Source organism: Bombyx mandarina, chromosome 22, assembly GCF_030267445.1.
Source record: "Bombyx mandarina strain Sakado chromosome 22, ASM3026744v2".
Classification (NCBI taxonomy): domain Eukaryota; kingdom Metazoa; phylum Arthropoda; class Insecta; order Lepidoptera; family Bombycidae; genus Bombyx; species Bombyx mandarina.
Genome location: NC_143228.1, coordinates 8,393,223 through 8,416,042, shown reverse-complemented (window position 1 = coordinate 8,416,042; position 22,820 = coordinate 8,393,223). Strand labels below are relative to the sequence as shown.

The 22,820-nt window shown below is 35.3% G+C and overlaps 2 protein-coding genes across 2 annotated transcripts in view; one reads left to right on the top strand and one right to left on the bottom strand.

Moving 5' to 3' along the window:
* Positions 1–22,820, top strand: part of nudC (nuclear distribution C, dynein complex regulator) — a 32,218-nt gene that overhangs the window by 4,388 nt on the left and 5,010 nt on the right. The gene's annotated exons all lie outside the window — the stretch shown is intronic.
* Positions 1,336–17,880, bottom strand: LOC114244240 (uncharacterized). Its single transcript, XM_089737030.1, has 4 exons — positions 17,644–17,880; positions 3,261–3,395; positions 2,154–2,553; positions 1,336–2,058 (listed from the first exon to the last, which is right to left on the bottom strand). Exons 1-4 carry the CDS (start codon positions 17,659–17,661, stop codon positions 2,018–2,020), a joined length of 594 nt encoding a protein of 197 aa, XP_089593156.1. The 5' UTR covers positions 17,662–17,880; the 3' UTR covers positions 1,336–2,017.

The following is a 22,820-nucleotide window of genomic DNA, read 5'->3' as shown; positions in this document are numbered from 1 at the left end:
AATCTTAATTGTATTGAATTTATCTTATTATCTAGTCAAAAACTACAGCGGAGACACAGCAGAGTACACTACTTTTTCTTTACATAATAAATTACTTACTTTACATTTAAATCAAAGACAAATTTTAATAGTTTACAATAGAAGAATATAACACCTTTCTCCTTTACTTTTGATCATACAACACGTTTGTTTACCGAAACGTCTTTAGCTACTTCATCGACAACCCTGAAATCTCAATTGCTTTAGAATAGACTAAACCCTAAATAATTTACGAACTACTCACGCCTTGACGGGTAAGTCGTACCTTGTATGGTACTCGTATGGATTTCGAATATACCACATACTTAATAAAAACTAGATGATGACCGAGCTTTGCTCGTTTTTTTTTTGATAACGCCATCTTGTTGTCTTTAAAGAGGTTAGTTGCCCTCAATTAAAAAAAAATAGTATTATTATTCGCCGATAGATGTCGGGAAGAGTTGATTATTGAAAACACGAATAAAACAACATTTTCTGAAAATAAATCGTAGCTAGATCGATTTATCGCCCCCGAAATCCCCTGCATACTAAATTTTATGAAAATCGTTGGAGCCGTTTCCGAGATTCAGATTATATATAATAATATATTAATATACAAGAATTGCTTGTTTAAAGGTATAAGATATATTATCACAAATTTATTTTCATGATGAAGAAAATTGTGTGATAAAAATCGAAATTGTTAGCTCGCACAGGTATCTCTGGAGTATTACTACGAAAATTTGTCACGTTTTGTAGTGTGATGGCTGGGACAGCTGTGTGCTGAACCTAGCGGCAAACGTAGGGGCTCTGTTCAAACTCCATACAAATTTGAGTTAACTTTTACTCGATCGAGAAGTTCAAAAACTCGCACTAAGCACACTGCTGTGTGTCTGTGGGTCTCGGGCGGTGCCGTTTGGGTTGTGATGTCTATGGGCTTGGTGAACCAGACGAACCTTGAAATCCCCCAAAGGCAACAAATAAATACTAAACCAGCCACTATGATATTTATCTCATCTAGAAAAAACAAAATTTTTTTTCGTCGCTTAGGTTGGTCGACGAGCTCACAACTCAGCTGGTGTTAAGTGGTTACTGGAGCCCATAGACATCCACAACGTAAATGCCGCCACCCACCTAGAGATATGAGTTCTAAGGTCTCAGCATAGTTACAACGGCTGCCCCACCCTTCAAACCGAAACAACGCATTACTGCTTCACGGAAGAAATAGGCAGGGTGGTGGTACCTACTCGGGCGGACTCAAAAGAGGTCCTCACAATAGGTAAGAACCAGTATCTGCTACTTAAAAAAACAAATTAGTTTGAGTAATAGTTTATTTTGTTTCATTATCACAGTTCAAAATATGTAACAAATTCGTGTTTCATTGTAATCGTTGTTCACTTGAATATCAATTAATACTACATAAAACTACTACATTCGCTGGCGAAAGTTACATCAAAGTTGCAGTTTTTCATGAAAATTACGAAAAAATGCAAATTTTATTTTTCAAAACATTGATGCAAATGCAGTATCGTTACTAAAATTACTTATTGCTTAAAAACTATTGTGTACATTAAGATAGCTTGAATTTGAGATACAATTAGACTAATCGTCAATATGATAAAGTAATAAACTTCTAACAATTTACACTAATAATAAAATACCGTGTACATCAAAGTTTAGACTAAGATTAAATTAATGAAAAAAAAAAACAATAAACTTTAAGTTACAATAAATAATAGGCTTTTTCTAATTTTATTTACCTAAATTCCAGTAAACTGGATTTTTATTGCACTAATTCATGAAATATACGTATTTGCTTATATAAAACAAAACAGCTTGTTGAAATTCTGAAAGAATATAGTTCACAATATAACGATGTGATTTTTTTTTTAAATAAAATATCGTGTATAAAATTTATCTAAACATTTGCTGTTAAACTACGACCAAATAGTAACTAATAAGCTGGTAAAAACTTCAAAGTTTTGGTCTTTTTTGAAACTTATGAATATTTGTACATGCCGGTCTCCTTGCGCATTCGCACTGAAAAAAAAAACAAGACATTAAAGTTAATTTGCAATTTCTTAATGCACTGAAAATGAATATATAGAAAATAGTTTTTATTTAATAATACTCACTTTCGACAAAGCATATCGCTGCCAGTATACACGCAGAGAACAATATAGTCATCGTTATCACAAGGACGGTTATCTGATGCGAGTGATTACAACAGCAGGATTTGTTCTCCTTGTTCGGACATTGCTTCGTATAACCATTTACAACTGTGAAGTGAGTTGAACTAGCTATAGAAGTGGCGTCTTGATCGCGCGAGCATTCCGTCTTCACGCCACTCCAAATGGATTCGTTGTGATCGTGTGGCTCCTCGGGAATTGCGACCACTGCTTCTGGAAGAGCGAACTTGCGTTCATAGCCGCCGAACTTGCTATGATACGGACCCAGCTCCTCAGTGTTGCTGCTCCGTCCACTCATGCGTGCCAAGTGAGCCGCGCTGAGTAACAATGAACCCGACGAAACGCTCTGAAACATTGCAAGTAATTTTCAAATGATACCTAAAGGCCACATGTTATTTATTAGTAGGGGAGGACTTTTAAGAGGCTAAAAATTTTACAATAAAAAATATATATAATTTATAAATTGACATTAAATTTATGACCTGAGACGGTAACATGGTTCGACCACCTCACTAGTTCGAATGTGCCTAAATTTTTGCACCTTAAATAAAAATAATCGGAAATGCCTAAAAAATCGCGTTAGTAAAAGAATGGGTTTATGCATGCAAATGACAGTATTGTATCTGTACTGGATTGTGTCGTGAACATCCATGTGAATCCTGAACCGGACTCTGTAATACCAGTCAGTTCATTGATCTCGTCAATTAAGAAAATTAACGAATACTATGACAAAAACTATTCAAAATGATGCAAACAAAAAAACTACAATTATGTATTAAATTAATCAATTAGAGGACGTCATTTGCAAAGTCAATCAAGCACCAAATTTACATCAACTTGGGCGGAGCGAAGTTAACTTTTTGCCTATAACTAATAAATCTTGTACAACAAAAAAGTTTATTGTATGTTTTTTGATCAAATGCTGGATCCGGCTAATTTACGTAGTGTCCTAATGTATTTAACCAGTAATGTTACTACGATGCATTAATTAAAGCGGAAACGTATATAGATGCCTATTATTTTTGTGACGCACAAATCAAAAGGTCATCTTACGTGGGTGCTATGGTTGCTAGAAGAGCCTTGGCTGGAGGCGGAGCCGCCACGAGATCGTGAATCGTTGATGCTACCGGATCCGCTACTGCTCGATAAAGAGGGGCGAGGAATATGCCATTCATGCGTCGACGGAATCTGTAACAATATTGTATTAATTTCCAACTGACTTAACGCACAATATATTATTTACAAGTCATGTTTAACCATACATACAATTTTCATGTATTTAACAAAAATAACTTTTAATTATTTAGATTTAATGCGCTATTTAAGCAAAAGAAAATCGAGATAATGCCAAATAAACATGTTTAGTTTGAATTCACGTGGATAAGTGGATGAGCTTACGGCTCATCTGAAATTAAACGGTAAAGTAATTAGCTCACTCTCAATTATATTTACATAACTATTGGCACAAAATTACTTTTATGCAGAAATAAATATAGTTGTGCTAGAAATTGCGGGCTCGTAATAGGACTTATTGAATAAAAGAGTAATTAACAATAATGTTATAATAACAACAATGTTCACAAGAACTTCCACAAAGGTACTCAAAACTTATCCCCAAAAAAATAATAGAAAATAAGACAAGCACTGTGTTCTAGATAACAGAACTCAAAACACTTTCAATCGTCCTGCTCAAAAAACTAGTACATTGATTGATTAAATAAAAGTTGCATTGGACGTGTTAAGATTGTCTCGTCTCGTGGTTTAACCCACTTTCTATTCGTCATATCGAAGACGCGTACCTTAAATCTAGCTCTTAAGATTTTAATGATAAAAATCAGTTAAACATGCACACAAATACAAGTACATATATACGAGTATATGTGGGTATTTTTTAAATAATAATTTGGAAAGTGTTTCAATTTAAGCCTTGGCCTTGAAAGGCCTCCCTTTATTGTTGTTTTAGTGAAGCTAACAATTTCGATTGCTTTGTTGATAGATCGCGAGTCATACGCATTCAATCCTTTTACAATTAATTGCTATGCGTCTAGTATGTCTTTGTCAGTCTTTGTTTTATACTCGATTGTACAATCACGTTGATTCTTTGATTGTTTACGTGTTTACCGTTTAAAAAAAATTAGGCTTTGATAGAAATTGTTTTTATTTGTATGTTCGTTAGGGTTACCGATTGCTTTAACGCTTTTTGGGAAACCGACTAAGGAATCTAAATTTAAATTGGGTACATATTATTAGGAAATGCAAAATTCATGTAAATGTTAGAAATTTTGCACGGAAATCGTGGCAAACCTCTTCCTTGTCGCCTCTTAAATTTGCAGAGATGCCGCCGTTCCGTGTCGTCTGTCTCCCTTTCAATTTCAACACAGTCACTTTTATGCAACCAACGTGATCTATCGCCTTTGTGATTCATGGCAATAGAATTAAAATAAATGAATTTTATAAAAAAAACTCTTAGTTTTTCCATACATTATTTTTAAGGGAAATTTATAAATTAATAGGGAACACGTTTCAGTTACATCAATGACGTTTTAGGTCAAGTTTTGTTCGGAGTCCGATCGATTTTGTCAGATACGGTGCTCAAGGTTCGTGTTCTCTTTATTTGCGGTCTCGTTTCGTCGGCCTCTGATGCAATAAATCTTAGCTTTGCTTTCGGCTTCACGGTCCTCTTTGTTACTTTGATAACGTGATGGATAAGCGTTTTAGGCAGTTGGTATCATTAATGCATTTTACTTTTATAGTAGCGCCGCGAGGTCAATTTGATATTTTGTTTTAGACGATGCCGTTACGAGAATTACGAAATACGAATCGCAAGGTTGAATTTTAATTTATTTAATACGTTCCGAGTTTGCGTTGACCTATGCCGGTATTATTTTACGGACACGCTGGATGCTGGGGGACAGTATATAAATAATGCAATCGGTACAACGTCCTAACATGGCATACATTGCGAAATGTTTCGGCGAGTGCAAAGAACCGGTTCCGGGGTTCGCATTGCTGCTTGGAGTAAGTAATGCCTTAACAGCGTCGTGCGCCCGCAATGTATGCTAATACTTTCATTATTTATCACATTTTTATAAGATAATTGAAGTTTTTTTTTGTATAAATTATTTAATTATATTTAATACTGGCTGACCCGGCAGACTTTGTAGTGCCTCCATCGATAAATAAAAGACCTAAACTTTTGTATAAAATAAACTTAAAATAAACAAAAGGAATCCGTCCGACGGGGGACACATCATAGGGAAAACAAAATTGTTATTTTTATTTAATTCCGATATTTTCTTATCTACATTTTAAACCTTCTCTGGACTTCCACAAATAATTCAAGACCAAAATTAGCCAAATCGGTCCAGCCGATCTCGAGTTTTAGCGAGACTAACGAACAGCAATTCATTTTTATATATATAGATTTGTTGGCAATTGCCAAAATTTGAGTGTGGTTTGCGCCGGTACATGTTAGGATTTAGGAAAAATTATTTCTATCATTATTTCTTCTATAATATTTATATCATTTCAGAGAACAAAAGTATTTTCCAGTATAATCACAGTTTTAACCTAATCAATTTTCTTCTTATTTCTAGCGTTTTCCCGGTCTAGTGACAGGGTCTGCTTTTCTACTTAAAATCCCCTAATTTATTATATATCGAGGAGTGAAAGGCTTTTTGGTTTAAGCGACATTTTTGCAACCTTACAGAAGAGTCATTTAAAGTTTAAAATTTGGAAAAAATATAACAAAAAACTTCTTCAAGTGTTTGAATGAAGTAAACTTAATTGTAGTTCAATTAAAAACATCAAACTGTTGATGCTAATTCCAAATAAAACGCACCTTTAATTACATAGATAAATGTCGCATATTAAGAGAAATGTCGCTTAAACCAAACAGCCTTTCACCCCCACGATATATTTTATAATTATACGTAATTAATTTTAACAGATGATTTTTTTATCAAGCTATCTATCAAGCGATATTTAGATCTAGTAGTGAGTGATTGAGTGATTCAAATAGTACCCGATTTGTCTTAATTCCGATTAAAGATTAATGTACATGAAACCTACGAATAAATAATATATTTGTTAGTTACACCTGTGCCGCCAATTTTATTTTTTTTATTTTTTTATTGTGTAGGTGGATGGACGAGCTCACAGCCCACCTGGTGTTAAGTGGTTACTGGAGCCCATAGACATCCACAACGTAAATGCGCCACCCACCTTGAGATACAAGTTCTAAGTTCTCAAGTATAGTTACAACGGCTGCCCCACCCTTCAAACCGAAACGCATTACTGCTTCACGGCAGAAATAGGCAGGGTGGTGGTACCCACCCGCGCGGTCTCACAAGAGGTCCTACTACCAGTAATTACGCAAATTATAATTTTGCGGGTTTCATTTTTATTACACGATGTTATTCCTTCACCGTGGAAGTCAATCGTGAACATTTGTTGAGTACGTATTTCATTAGAAAAAATGGTACCCGCCTGCGGTATTCGAACACCGGTGCATCACTTCAACACGAATGCACCGGACGTCTTATCCGTTAGGCCACGACGACTACAAAATGGTTGGTGGTACAATGTCGGAACCACTCCTAGACAGTCAAACTTTTCAAGTGTTTCATTGTAAACACGCTTAAAACACGAAGTCACACAATGTTTAGTTTAAAAACAAGCTCCTTTATCATTTTTAATAAATAAATAGAAAATACAATTGTCTTTTATCCCCGTGATCGTGGCCTGGGTATTAAAATAAAAACATTATAATGTTGTCATAATTCCTTGATACGCGTGCAAATTTTCTAGTTAATCGGACCTTTTTGATGTTGCTTTAAATTAACATGAAAGTTCCTTCACATATATCTATTAATAGCTTGTTAAAAGCCAGAAATATTCAATATTATATACTGGATACTAGAGTGTTGCATAATTGTTAAGCACGTGTTGGTATATGGATATACGGGCACGATTCAGAATTAATTGTAAATTGCACGTGGTGTGAACTATTTCGCAGATTCCACGAGAAAAAGTCTTAATTTATTAGGCCTTTTAGATCTCTAGTGGACATTCCAGAACATGTAATGCCTTATTACTATACTTTTAATATACATTTAAATTGTATTTATGTACAAAGTAACAATTTAATTTAGGGCCGCTGCCAATACATACAACAAAAACCCAACCGCTTCGCGTTTTACACAATGTAAACAGATGACTTCATTTACGCGCTAATAAATCAAATTGATTCCTACTTCAAAGCAAAGTAGAATATGTATTATTTTTTCATAAGAATATTTCAAAAGTCTATGTCTCGTTATTAAGTAGGCTTTTTAAAATAATTCGACATTTGTAACGGTGACGAACCGGCCGTGCAATAACTATAGACAGGTGTTCAGGTTGTGAAACATGTTTGGTTCAACGAGACGGTCTAGTTATGCAAGAACGGTAATCTTTCGTATAAAAAGTCAATGCGTGCGCTTCGTCATGCGTGCTTATAACGGTTAATTGTGTTACCGCGGAATCAAAACTTCTTGTAACAAACCTCAAACGTGAACAAGAACTGAAAATTGTCACTTGCGTTATATAATTTCACAAAAGTAAAATACTAATTAGCGTTTCGAAATATTTAGGTTACAACAACAAATGCCCTAACTTCCTAAGTTAAAATTTCAATACGCCACTCTCGCTTCGGAAGACATTTTTGTACAGCTTTCATAATCTCAAACAATGGCCGCTACATTTATTATGATAATCAGTTAACTTACTGGACTGTTCTCCTTTAGAAGAGAAAGCGTTCGTTCCTGATCCGAACCTCTTCTTGGAATACATTCGTAGAAGCAAATGTCATGCCACCATAAAGTCGAAGTCGAATAAAAAGTTTTAAATATACATGGCAGTTTCAACGTTCAGGTTGTATGTTTTTTACTGGTGGTAGGACCTCTTGTGAGTCCGCGCGGGTAGGTGCCGCCATCCTGCCTATTTCTGCCGTGAAGCAGTAATGCGTTTCGGTTTGAAGGGTGGGGCAGCCGTTGTAACTATACTTGAGACCTTAGAACTTATATCTCAAGGTGGGTGGCGCATTTACGTTGTGGATGTCTATGGGCTCCAGTAACCACTTAACACCAGGTGGGCTGTGAGCTCGTCCACCCATCTAAGCAATAAAAACAAAATTAAAAAAGAACGTAAATGTGTACTTCGCAACTTACAACATCGGGTCATGTTATTGAGCATCCAATTATCATATTTTATATGCGACTGCATGAGGACACACCGCAACGTCGCTCATTGTTCAAGCTGGTCACAGACGATGACATGATGCTTATGTTAGTCCTTGAACTGAATCGTTTTGTATTTAAACCAAAGGGATTCGTGTCAATGCAAATCGCCATGGACACTGACAATTGACTGATTATATTGAACACGATATACGGTTTAAGTACATTTGAAATATATTTTAGAGAGAAACACGGTTGCCACGAAATTTTAGGGAGAATTTTATTAAAATAGTAACTTTTGCCCGCGACTTCGTCCGCGTGGAATAGTTACTTTGGCATAACGCTAAATTTTACCCGCGACTTCATTTACGTAGAAAGTGAAAATATTTTTGAATAATAGAATGTTTAGGAACTATTTAAGGTACCAAGTGATGTTGTATAGCCTATAGCCTTCCTCAATAAATGGGCTATCTAACACTGAAAGATTTTTTTCAAATCGGACCAGTAGTTCCTGAGATTAGCGCGTTCAAACAAACAAACTCTTGAGCTTTATAATATTAGTATAGATAACATGTATGTTATATTGAAAATTTATATCTTTGTCAGCTTCTTGAAATCAACCCTAATAGAGAAAAAAAACCGACAACTATAGCTCGTACTGAGTGCATTCCTCTTAAAGTTTAAACTGACCTTTTATATTATCTTGTTCTTTTACAAAAATAAAACAGCTTTTAGGTTTCATTTTTAATTCGCTTTACTCATAAACTATGTTGGATTTTATAAAACTTTCAAATTAATGAGCTATTTGCCATCAAGTAATAATAAAATTTTTGAACAAAAAAAACTTGACTTGCAAACCACAAAGACATATCATGTTTTAACACTGCACTCCGCTCATGGAAACCAGTGGAATACTTTTGTAATAATTCATATTAGTTTTGAAATTTGTATGCTTAATTTAATAATCAAATATTGATTTTTATATTAGTAATGAAATTGATTAGAGCTAATTACAGAATCCGGTTGTTCGGAATCTGGCTCGGTAATGTTTTTCCGGAATTCGTTTGCGATGATTTGAAATCCACGTTTATTGATCCTTCCCCGTACGATGCGGTCATCATTAAATTCCGAACACCGATTAAAGCTTCATAATATTGTTTACACGTCCGTGAAGTGGGATGTATAACATTAGAAAAAGTGACCGTGAGATGGGTTGGTTAGCCGGATTCTTCTCCCCGTTTACGATACGATGACATCATTTGCTTACGTCTACGATGTGCGGTTATGTTACGTTAATTATACAAAAAAAATGCTTTGTGTGTATCATTAAAACTACGATTATAGTATGCACTTAAATACAATCAACTGAGAAATGAGTAACACTAGAATGATGAGATCGAACAAAGAATATCGGAATGGAGTTGCCCAGTAGACTTTTATTGTTAACTTATTTATTTAAATCGCACAAATCTCCGATCGTGGAAATAATTAACTTGATAATTACATGAGGTTAAGCTAGGAACAATGGAGAATGTAATGTACGACTGCTTGCCTAAATTATTGTTCTCGTTGCCTGTAATACGTACAAAAGTACATCACCTTGATGTCTAGTGCGCCTTTTGAAATAAACAGTACACAAGCTGTAGCGCTTCCTGGCTGTCTTGTTAACTAGATGACAAATACTAGATGGTCCACTTAAGTGTCAATTGTGAATGAGGTCACTAAAACTAAAACGTCATATTATGAGTAATTTTAATGAAAAGTTATAGGCGTATAATTCATTTTGATTTTGATTATAGTATGCATATATTATATTTTATTATTATAATCGTTTTCTAATCTCATGTGGTTCAGTAGGTTACCTTATTTTGAAAGCCGGGTCTGTTGGTGCACCGGTGCACTGTAATGTTCTTGATGTTTTTTTTTTTTCTTTTTTCTTGAACTGTCCTCGATCTTATGACAATTTGGGCATGCTACGGCTATTGTAAAAGTGTTTTGAATTAGCCAGCAATTTACCGGTTTTTAAGTACAATTTAGAAATCATTTGCAAGGTGTATATTATTCTTTAACACACCGATTAATGAGTTGCCTTTAAAAGTGTGAAAAGTATTTATCATTGAATTACGGAATGCTGACCTTTATTGCTTCTCATGCGGTGGCGAGAAATTTGTTTACCAATAATTTCATAATCAAAACTTGTTCAGAATTCGATCTCGTCACCTTTCCCGAAATTCGAAGTGTGCTAAGACCTAATGACCACAATTATGGCAATGAATGAATTCCTTTGGTGTTTGCATCACAGTTTTTTTTTTTTATGTAAACATTCGTGTTAACATTTGTCACGTTACATCATTTGTAACTTTTGTTCTGCAGATCCGTTTGCAAATGGAAAATCCAAAAGCGGAGATCGTGCATGTTGCTTTTAGGATCTTAGATTGGGGTTACGTTAACTTGTTTAACATTGTGCGAGGGACATTAAACTTGGATGTTCTTAACTTTGTGTCGTGATTAAACAACAACTTAATGGAACGCTACGACTAATGTTATTAACGGAAAGTATATTGGATCACACATATATTGAATATGCTTTACGAAAATGTTCATTAAATTGAATGCTTTTTATAGTCAGCAAATTCGATTATAGCATTAAAAATGGAAAACGAATTATCAACGAACATTCTCAATGCTGTTGTGAAATAGCTGGCCGTGAACTATGTACGTAATACTCCTGTGTTTTTCTATAATTTGACACTGATGTTCAAAAGATTATGTATAAAAATTTACATAACGGAAATATCGGTATCCATTATGTTTTATGTTGATCGCTGCAAATAAAAACGTTTTCGAATACAAAATACCAAATGTTTTATTGTAGGTAGTTAGGTTTATATTAGCGAGTTTATCCTTAACATTTCCGAAAATCATTCGGGTAGGTACTTCAAACAAAGCGCTCGGCTAATCACAGTCATGTAACTATTTTCAAAATTGCCGGGGACCATCAGGTCCGATTTGATTAAAAAATCGCATCTAGTTTTTATTGTCTTTACTTAGGATAGCTGCAATGTTTTTTCAAGATGAACTATGAAATGTGAAAATTATCACTTAGTTAGTTCACAAAAACCAATTACAATTTGGAAAGTTCAATGTTAATGTTTTAATGACGTGTATCCGACTTTATGCCGCTGGTGACGCTGTTGCTATTTAATTTTTATTGTGTCTGTCGCGTCAATGGTTTGATCTGAATGAATGCAGAGCGGACTGGATGCCCGCTAAGTCCGGGTGTTGTGAAATGTGAAGGTCGATCGTCGAGGGCAATTTTAGTTGTCGGTCCCTGTGCAATTTACCTCGGTCCAATATCGCTGGCTTCGTTAACAGTAACCGCTTTCAATTTTTATTCTTTTCTTTCAAAACGAGGTCGCTTTTATCATTACCGAAGTGTAATATATGAAATGATTGACATTTCTCTACATTCTTTTTTTTTAAGAAACAACTATACGACGTTCAATAGGTACAAGATATAATTAGTGTAGCTTAAACTGCACGATTTAATAACACGAAAACGACATAAACTTAATACACATCGAAATATTGATTTCGCATTGAATTGTTTTTAATTGTACCGCAATAATAAATTTTAATTGTGTGGATGAGTCGAGAAAATCGAAAAAAAAAATCGATTATATTATTATATTTAATGAAGTCATTGATATCACATGACCTGCAACCAGTTAGACAAGGTTTAAATCAATGTCACGATTTAAATAAAATCCTCCAACATCCTTACGGTTACATAATTTTTAATTTTTTAAAAGTACTTGTAAAATTCTACTAAATGATAAAGTTTTGTAATTTGTTTCATAAACCGTGAGTCAAAACAGTAAGTCTCGAAAAACAAAATGGTTTTGAATTCCTTAATATAGGATATAGGCGGATATAGGATATAAGCGGATCTAATCAAGTTTACTGAACCCGAAATGCTATGTTTGGACTACATTCCACGCAGTTTAGGATTCTGTGTTGCGAACTCGTGTAAAATCAGTTGTGATTTACCGTTTTTTTTTTGTAGATTCGTCGTACCATTTGGATTTTTTAATAACCTTGCAATTAATGTTTTCTTCGGTTTCCAAGAATCATAGACAATTAAAATTATTTTAACGGTTTAATCTCACCAATTCAAATGTCAACGAATAACGTCTAAGTCGTCCGTGACCAAGAAAGTTGAAAGTCGGTGTTCACCCTGTTTTTTCCAACTCCTAAAACCGTCACTAGAGAGCGCTGTAATACGCAAATCCGTTGTCATGATACCCTTGTCATAAGTGACACGTTTTCGTAGATTATTGATTTTTTACTTAATATACAAGTTTTTCTAATCCAAGTTTATTTTAATAATCATCCCTCGGAAAGTCGAACATGGTCCAATTCGAGCCGGATAAGAAAACAACTAATGATAAACAACAATTTTAAGTGCAAAAGAACGTTACAAACAGTAATTAACACAAAACTATTTCGTTGCTAAGTACTAGTGAATGTGAAGAATGGGCCCGGACAGTTATATTAAATTACAAACCGATGTTCAAAATAAGATATTTAAGGCACAGGTTAATTTCAAAAAGTCACCTGCGTCTAGAATAACAAGGGAATATATCGAAACGAGATTGCAATTATCGGAACAACATTGGTTAAAGTTTGAAGAAAATCACCAGAATGTTATATTGGGATGCGAAAGTAACGATTATAGCTATTAAACAAAAGGTACAATAACAAACGTTACATCGCGAACTGCATTCTGGCCAGGCTGGTTGGGCAAAAGGGCTTTATCTTCAGAGTCATCCAACGGTGTCAAACAAATATTCGATACGACAAATGATTGCTTGCACGCTTTATCTAACCTTGGTATACCTGTATCGATATGGGACATCTTGATTATATATCTCATCACAATAAAATTGGATAATGAATCCCAGAAAAAATGGGAACAAAAAACTAAGCGAACAGGCTGATCGATTGCCTACACTAAGCGAGTTCCAATCATTCCTGGAATCAAGATATCGAGCACTCGAGTTTTTATAACCAAACCAAAGAAGAGAGTCTAGAGGCAAAGATGCAGTGGATAAACCGAAGGTGTTCAGCGTGACGACGTCTGTATCCTGCCCATTCTGTTCGGAAGATCACTTGCTTTATCAATGCAAGAAATTTGTACAAGAAGCAATCGAGAATCGCCGGGAGTTCATCCAGAAGAGAAAACTGTGTTTCAATTGCTTCGGAGCTAACCATTCGGTAACACAGTGCAAACGACGCACGGCTTGTCGGCGCTGTGGCCGACGTCATCACTCGCTGCTGCACCAGGAAGGCGGCACACACAATCCGGCCCTGGCGGGCCCTAGTCAGTCCGCTAATCAACAGCGGAAGCCAGCACAAGAACCGCAGGCGGCGGATCACGTGGAGCGTGTTGTCAGCCATTTTTCTAACAGTGAAATGAGATCAAGTAGTCAAGTAATGTTAGCTACCGCATTAGTTAATGTATCCAGCAAGGGTATGTATCACACACTTAGGACATTGTTGGATCAGGGCTCTCAAGCCTCGTTTATTAGTGAACACGCAGTTCAACTTTTGCAGCTTTGAAGGTTGCCAGTTCGAAGTACCATATCTGGTTTAGGAGGAGAAAAATCTAGTATTTCAGTAAAACATATGGTTCAATTTAAAGTACAGTCCACATATAACTCTTTTAGCTATCCCGTTCAAGCCTATGTTTTAAACTGCCTAACATACACTCTTCCTTCACAGCAAATTCAATTACAGGATTGGCCGGAATTGTTGCTATTGCAGATGGCTGATCCAGGATATGGTACACCAAGCAATATAGATCTTCTACTGGGCGCTGATGTGTATGGTCAGGTTTTGTCAGAAGGCATATTGAGAAATCCATCTGGAATCTTGACAGCTCAAAATACACAGCTGGGATGGATCCTGTCGGGACGAGTTTAAGTTAGTGGGGATACTCCTTACATTATTAGCGCACATACCCATGACAACTCAATCAATGATTTGCTGCGTCAGTTCTGGGAGATTGAAACTGACTAGCATCATCCACTTTTATCCAAGGAAGAAGAATCCTGTGAAAGATACTTTGAATCCACTACAACTAGGGACAGTTTGGGTCGTTATGTTGTAGGTCTTCCTTTTCGCGACAACAATCCACTTGCTCAAGAAGAAACTTGAAAATAATCCAGTCTTGAAGCAAGAATAATCCAAGGTAATAAATGTAGCCACCTGGCTATGAATCATATAGAAGTAATTAATGACAAACAAGAAGCTGCTAAGCCAGGATGCGTTTATCTACCTCATCATGCAGTTGGTTGTTCGCGAGGACAAAAGTACAACGAAGGTCGGCGTTGTTTTCGACGCTTCGTGTAAGGGTACCAGCGGCAAGTCATTGAACAATGATTTATTGGTAGGTCCAAGGCTTCAACCAGAGTTACGACACATAATTATGAAATGGCGTACTTATCCTATATGTTTCGCAGCGGACATAGTTAAGATGTATCGAATGGTCCAGGTCGTACCAGAGCATACTGACTTCCAGATAATGTCACAAGGGTACTATCAAATGTAAGAAATCTAAAATTGTAAGACCAGTCTCCAAACTTTGCATTTTGCCTATCGCTTTTTAACATTACTTACCTGAATAACTGTAGATATTTCATGCAATGTATGTAACTTAAATGTATCTTTGGATGCATCAGCTATTAAGTATTTTGTTATTGTTTAGTTGTAAGTAAGTACGAACTGTTTAAAAGCAACCCTTGACTGAACTTTGTCGTTATTATGGTTTCTTTAATGTGTAAGTTTATATTTAGTTCATGTTGAGCAGTTCTTTATTGATTACGATTAGGTTAAAATGTTACGGTTTCATGGAGATGTTAATTGTACATGTAAAATTTGATGGCCTCATTGTTGGCTATGAACTTTTGTAGTTCATGGTGGGCGGAATGTTCACCCTGTTTTTTCCAACTCCTAAAACCGTCACTAGAGAGCGCTGTAATACGCAAATCCGTTGTCATGATACCCTTGTCATAAGTGACACGTTTTCCTAGATTATTGATTTTTTATTGAATATACAAGTTTTTCTAATCCAAGTTTATTTTCATAATCATCCCTCGGAAAGTCGAACAGTCGGAAATAATAAATGAAAACTAGAGGTCCCGCAGTAGTCGAAATTCCACTATAATTAATTAGAATTGTAAGTTTGTACACTATTATGATTGTATTTTATCCTTCTATAATCACAAATTTCGCCAAGACTACACTATAAAAAATATTAACAAAGACAAACAATATTTAATCTATTCTCAATTTGACAACAGACGTCGAGAACAAAAGTTTGACAATAAATAGTATGCATGCGTGTGTGTGCATCAAATACATGGTATGTAGTGTGTGTAATGTTTTCTTTATTGATTTAATGTATCTTTGATGCATTATTTAAAAAATATATTAGCATTGTGCACTTCTTCTCTATATCCTCTATAAGTGTGGAAAATTTCATACTCCTCCGTCCGCGCAATTTTCGTAAAAAGGGATACAAAGTTTTTGCTTCACGTATTAATATTTAAGATAATAAACCGTAAAAGTAGTATTTAATTATGTCATTATTCTTTACGTATTACTAAGACGGGTAGATGAGCTCACAGTCAGACTGGAGCTATGAGATGACGGTGTCCATAGAAACAATATCAATTCCACTATTTGTACTTATTATGAGAAAAATCCGATCTTTCAAACTGAAATGTATGAATGATCTGAAATAACGGGTATAGTGATACCAACCCATACGCTTACATTAAATAGTAATTACTAAGCAATTAGTGTCTGTGGAACAACCGTGGCCTTAATGTAAGTACACGATATTAATCGCAACGACAATGAAACACGTGAAAACATTCACTCCGTTTGGTGTATGTAACAAAGTTTGATGTATTTTTTCTTTAATGAGTCGATAGCTACAGTAACTCGTATAGTTCAGATTTGTATTAAAGAAATTTGAAAGATAAGTGATTCAATGAGCTATACAATCATACATAGAAATTAAACACAGAGAAAATGTCTTAAAAATGTCCCGATATTTGTTTAAATGTGGCTAAAGCTAGTACGAAAAAACACTAACAAAACACGCAAGGCTTATTATATTATTCTTAGTGTGCACTTATTTATATAACAAACATAACGAATAACATAACATGCTCCCTACAGATTAGCCATGATTAAGGAAAAATAACTTGTACAAAAAACCAAACTTGCGAAATGTATAAATTTGCGTAAATACCAGCGGTAGGTCATGTGACGGTTGTGAGCCCATAAGAGCTTAAACCACTGTGCTGTCTAGGTTTTTCTGTTACGTAGCAGTCAGGCTTGTCGTAGTATATTTTAAAATAGCCGTTATTCCAATACAACTACGTCTACGACGTCATCGTTTACGGTGCTTGGATAGGCTCCGGTAATCACCGGACAGATGGACCGTCTGCACATTAAGCCAGTAAAACAAGTCTCCGCCAGAATCTAGGATGCCTAACAACAACTGCTTATTACAAATATTTATTATTTATTTATAATGAAATCGTCGTGGCCTAAAGGATAAGACGTCCGGTGTTCGAATCCAGCAGGCGGGTACCAATTTTTCTAATGAAATACTTACTTAACAAATGTTCACGATTGACTTCCACGGTGAAGGAATAACATTGTGTAATAATAAAATAAATAAAAACCCGCAAAATTATAATTTGCATAATTACTGGTGGTTTACATTATAGGTGTCTATGGGTTCCAGCAAACACTTAACACCAGGTGCGCTTTGAGCTCGTCCACACGTCTAAGCAATAAATATATTTTTTACCCATAATTGTAGAACCCATAATTGTAGATCGTGTCTAAATAACTTATCAATGGAGCTCAGTTCAAGGAATCGATGATGAGGAAATCACCTATGACCAGCTTGTTGATGAATTATGCAATAATATCATATATTTTTTAGGAACATCTAATAAATTAAACATCTCAATGAAAATGTTATGTAATATTTTGTATTAGTTCACAGTATCGTATAAAAGATAAAAAGTAATGTGCAAATCTATAGGATAGTATGAAAAGTTCTAATAGTATTTAAAAGCTTATTTAAAAGCTTATTGAAAAGAAGCGCTTAATGGTTGTCATTTATCACTCACCGAGCTTTTCGTATCCATTGTTTACGTTTTGTCACCAGCACGTTGCGTTGCTGTTTTCGTAAGAGATTGTACACTTATTACGTCACTATACACTGCATTCACTCGGTCCACATGTCTATGATACGCTTGGCTCTTCAGCTGCTTCGAATTGAACCTCTCTCGCCCTCTCCGTGTGGCCGGCGACGTCAAACGCGCCTGCTCCAAGCGGCAAAGCGACTAGAGTCGTACTGAGAGTGTTGCAACCATCGCCAAGGTTTATATATGAGATTGCACGTCGCTATTCTACAAACAATAATTGCTAATTTTGGTGCAGAATAAAGAGGCATTGTAAGAAAAGCTATTAATGCTATAAAAGTATTTTATTTAAAAAAAATGTCTGTCAATGAAGTACATTTTATAATTCAATACATTTTTTTACTTTTTGTTTAAAGACTGACAGCTTAATCGATTTATAGTCCAGTCAGTTTTCAATTTGCTTTGTTCAGGAATTATCGGGCCGAGAAGCCTACGCTGTATGATTATAGCCCAAAAACGAACGAATTAAAATGAAATCTAAAATTAATTTATAATCTTGAATACCGCTACTATCTTAAAAAATATTGCAAATAACCTGAATTTATTTATTCGAAATTGTGTAGACTGAATGTAATGCACATTATATCTGACACAGGAAAATGTTACAGCATTAAGTAAGCTAGCTATTCGAGAGCTGTGTCACGTTACACATGAGTGAGAGACGGTCTCTCTGACGTCCCTTTGTTGGGTTGCGCAACAGTTCGCGAGGACGACTTGAATCGGCCTCTCGAAGAATTGCATTACAGGACTCGGATACTGATGCGGCGCCTTGAAACTTGGAATTCACCAAGTGACGATATTAACCGGACGTCAAGACGTGATTGCAATATAAAATGCCTTTTTGTGATTCAAAACAGCTGATTTGACTTCTCAAAAAGAAATCTAGCTACGTTGGTGCACGTCTCCTTGGCCTTGCAACAAATATTTGTGAGTCAAGCTCAAGGTTAACCATACTTATGTTTAATGCACTTGATTCTTAATTTGAAGATGCTGCATATGTTAAAAATAAAAAATAAAAATTGTGAACTTTGATCGAAATAAGTCGTACGTGTCAATGGCATTTGTTGCTACCTGAATTGTAATTTTGTAGGAAACCACGTACAATTCGGATAACTTGGTACTTAATTACCATGATCACACGATATTGCTGTATAGATTTAAATGTTTCATCATTTGTTAGTTTTCTATTACAAAGTATGAAATAAATTGTGTGTTGATTAAAATTAATTTCTTGGAGTGTATGCGCGTATCAAATAACTTTATAGTAGTAGGTAACTATAATACCTTTGACTTCTTCACCTCGAAAATTTAACAGACTATTTATTTATGATTCACTCCATTAGTTTGGCTTGCCGAGATCGTGGATGATGGCTACTCTAAACTTTAAAAAAATATTCGATTATTTCATGATTCGTAACTGTGTACATTTTTGTAAAAGTTCTTCAATTGATTTGATATAATAGTACTTTAAACTATATCTATACTAGTACAATAGTACGTTATAGTTGCCTTTTACGAATTTTTATTTTGCCACCGAAGACCAGACGAGCATCTGAGGCTCCCATCTGAGATCCCAAGTGGTTACTATAAATGTTCATTGAAGTCGATAGTGTAGATAGTGCAGTCAAGCTAAATAAATATAAAGGACCCTTTTTTAATTTCGTTTAAAAATTTAAATGGCTTGCACCGAGGATGAGAGTTTATTCCATAGCTTGATGATAGCTTTTAGTCGTTCTCCATGTAGACTGAGTAGAGATTAATATATGAACAGAGGCGAAATTTTCCCCCGATGAAAAGATATTATAAATGATTGAAAGTATTAGAAATGAGAAAATTATCTTAAATTATTCTTCAGAAAGCTAATGGCACACGGCTTATATACATAGAGAATTAAAGGCGCTCTATAGAATTAGAGCACCCAGTAGGGGGACTACACGGTTCGTGAGGACAGTATTATTGAAAATTTAAATTATCCTTCTGTATAGGATTCATGTACAAGAGCAGCACTCGATGCATAGCCAAACTTTTGTTTCTTCAGCAGCATCTTTGAACACCTAAAATAGCGCTTGGCTCATCTATGAACCTCAAAAATCTCGATATGATAAATGGCGCAAAGCTTTATGTTCCATTGATTGAATCGAACTGATTTAAATTGAGATCCATCTTAGTTACATAAATATAAATCATCTATCGTGGAACAACATTACAAAAGTTACTCTAACAGGCGTTTTTGATAATTAGATTGGCAGACTGGCAGGCCCCTATCCCATTTAGTGGCCAGAGGAGCCAATAAACATGAGATCAAAGTCTTAAATGTATTTTAATTTCGCTACGGCACCTTTAAAACCGGTAGTCATTACTGATTTGCTATAGAAATTGAGAGGATAGGGGTACCAACTCATGCGGGCTCTCGTTTCGTCCTACCAGCAATGTATCTCGTATTCTCTATGCTGACATCATAGTATTGGAGCATCAGCCTTCTGATAATTTACATAGATTCACACTAGAATTTACTAGACGATCAGAGGACACGTATTTAAGAGTCCTTGAATAATGCTGAAAATTTCCAACAAAAGAAGTTGTCACAATAACGTGCTAAACAGATTTTTTATTAAAAAAAATAATTTATAAGCTACAATGTAGTTACAAGATATCCAGACTATAATAGTTCTGTTTCCATTGGAACCGGGCCGTAGTCGACGCGTAATCGTGTGAAGGTATTATAACACCACGCTATTGAGTGCGGTTATTGCAAGGTTCTTATAAGAACTTATTCGTTGTAGCAACAAAAGTTTGTATGCTTGCTTAATTTCTCAGTCGCACGCACGATTCTGGCTTAATTGGCAGGCAATCACAACATCAACTTTGCCATATCATTATCATCAGTCAGATTGAAACGCCGCCCACTCCGACGTGGTCCACGTCATACCGCAAACAAATTTAAGATTAAAACAATCTGATATGTTGAGTGACACGACTAATTGTCTGGCCCTGTGTTCGGAAATATTAACACTCATTGTCAAAATTATACAAGACGTACCATAAACTGACGATAATTCTTTAAAAGAATGTGCTGCTAAGTAACTTGAAATTTTAATTTATTAATTATTGAAAATGAAATCCTACAGTTTAAAAAAAAATATTTGACAGTGAATTATTTCTAAATTTAAAATGTACTGATATTTTATCATAAAATAATTTCAATATTTTTTCACATAAATAAACAATCTTAACTTTTTATATTTAGCATAGACCATAACTATACACAGATATTTAAATAGAAAAAGAATTCTGATCGAAATTATTAATTGGTAAATTCCAATATTTTAAGTAAAGTTGTTTCAGTTTGAAATTAATTTGAGTAAAATTAATAATGTTGATAGTGGTTATTAGCAGAGTAGACACTAGCTACAAAGTAAATTTGTAATAAAATATACATCGATACTTAAAGAACTCAAAATGACCATAATTAGGTATATATCATAAAAGTTAGTCCGAGCATAGTGAGTCCTTCAGTTAATTTCATAAAACGTATTCCTATCACGGTTTGATTACTTAAACTCGACTGTGTTAGTGGCATACCACACAACGGAACGATCATCTACCATTCTAATGAACCTCAATTTGTAAAATGTCTTCAACAGATCTCTGAGCTCTTGCTATTTCAACTTTTTTCACAACCTTGACCTCTGAGGCTCTTATACTATGCCGATAATGACAAAGCCAAACGCAACATTGAAAAGTCGCTAAGTTGTTGCCAAGCACAGCTCTCTAACCATTTTCAATAGCCTCAGAACAGAAAAATATTTACAATGCTTTTTAAGTATCGATATACATCATCCCGATAGCAGTAACATACAAATTTTTGTTTATTATTTTTTATTGCATATTGATGGGTAGACGAGATCACAGCTCACCTGGTGTTAAGTGGTTACCGGAGCCCATAGACATTTTTTTTATTGCTCTTGTAGGCAGACGAGCACATGGCCCACCTGATGGTGAGTGATTACCGTCGCCCATGGACTTCAGCAATGCCAGGGGCAGAGTCAGGCCGATGCCTACCGCTTGATAGTCTTCACAAGCCTCGTTTGAAGAAGGACATGTAGCGCTCAGGAAACACCGTGGAGGGGAGCTCATTCCATAGCCAGATGGTACGTAGCAAAAAAATCTCTGGAAACGCACTGTGGATGACCGCAGTGGCAGGTAGTATGGATGAACTCTAATCCGGTGGCGGGCGGTGCGATGGTAAAAACGAGATGAAATCTACAACGTAAATGCCGCCACCCACCTTGAGATACGAGTTCTAAGGTCTCAGTATAGTTACAACGGCTACCCCACCCTTTAAACCGAAACGCATTACTGCTTCACGGCAGAAATTAGGCAAGGAGATGGTACCTACCCGTGCGGACTCACAAGAGGTCCTACCACCAGTAATATGAATTTACTAGACGGAAAAGAAATTTATTTTAATATAGATTAATTTCTGTATTCTTAATAACTTTTAGCTTAAAAAAACTCAACGAATTGGAATATATTGTGCTTATACCGTACAGTAGCTGCGTTCTCCGATAGCCGAATAAGAGGTATTCTATTAAAATTAATCCTCATCGGGAATTTCCGTTTCCTAATATATTGTGTCGAGACTTAGCGTCAGCGAAAGTGTCGTGACTATGATAAAATTATATTACAACTTTAGCAACATTCAGTTACCGATAAAAATTACACGAAGAGCGAGTCAGATGTTGTCCTCGTTTTAGAGATTTACAACTTTATTGCACACCAAAACACAATTTACATTCAAAAACAGTCAAAAAGCAGATACGTTTGTACAATAGGCGGTCTCATCGCTAACAGCGATCTCTTCCAGACAACCGTTTAATTGACAGAAATTCTCGAAAATATAAAAATATAGCACGTATGTTGCGGTGTACTATTGATAATTATAATACATTACTGTTAATGTTTACTTGTTGTTCTAAAATTGTATGAAATTACGACACCTGTCAACTATACTATTATACTATACCCTAACATTATCACTGTAGTAGTATTTTTGTATTGAATAGTAATAATTTGTTATGCAGCGTCTTGATTTACTACCA

Coding starts and splice junctions, on each gene's coding strand:
- LOC114244240 (XM_089737030.1), bottom strand. Junction 2,554..3,260: donor CTAGCAACCATAGCACCCAC/GTAAGATGACCT, acceptor GCAATGTTTCAG/AGCGTTTCGTCGGGTTCATT. Junction 2,059..2,153: donor AGCGATATGCTTTGTCGAAA/GTGAGTATTATT, acceptor TTTTTTTTTCAG/TGCGAATGCGCAAGGAGACC.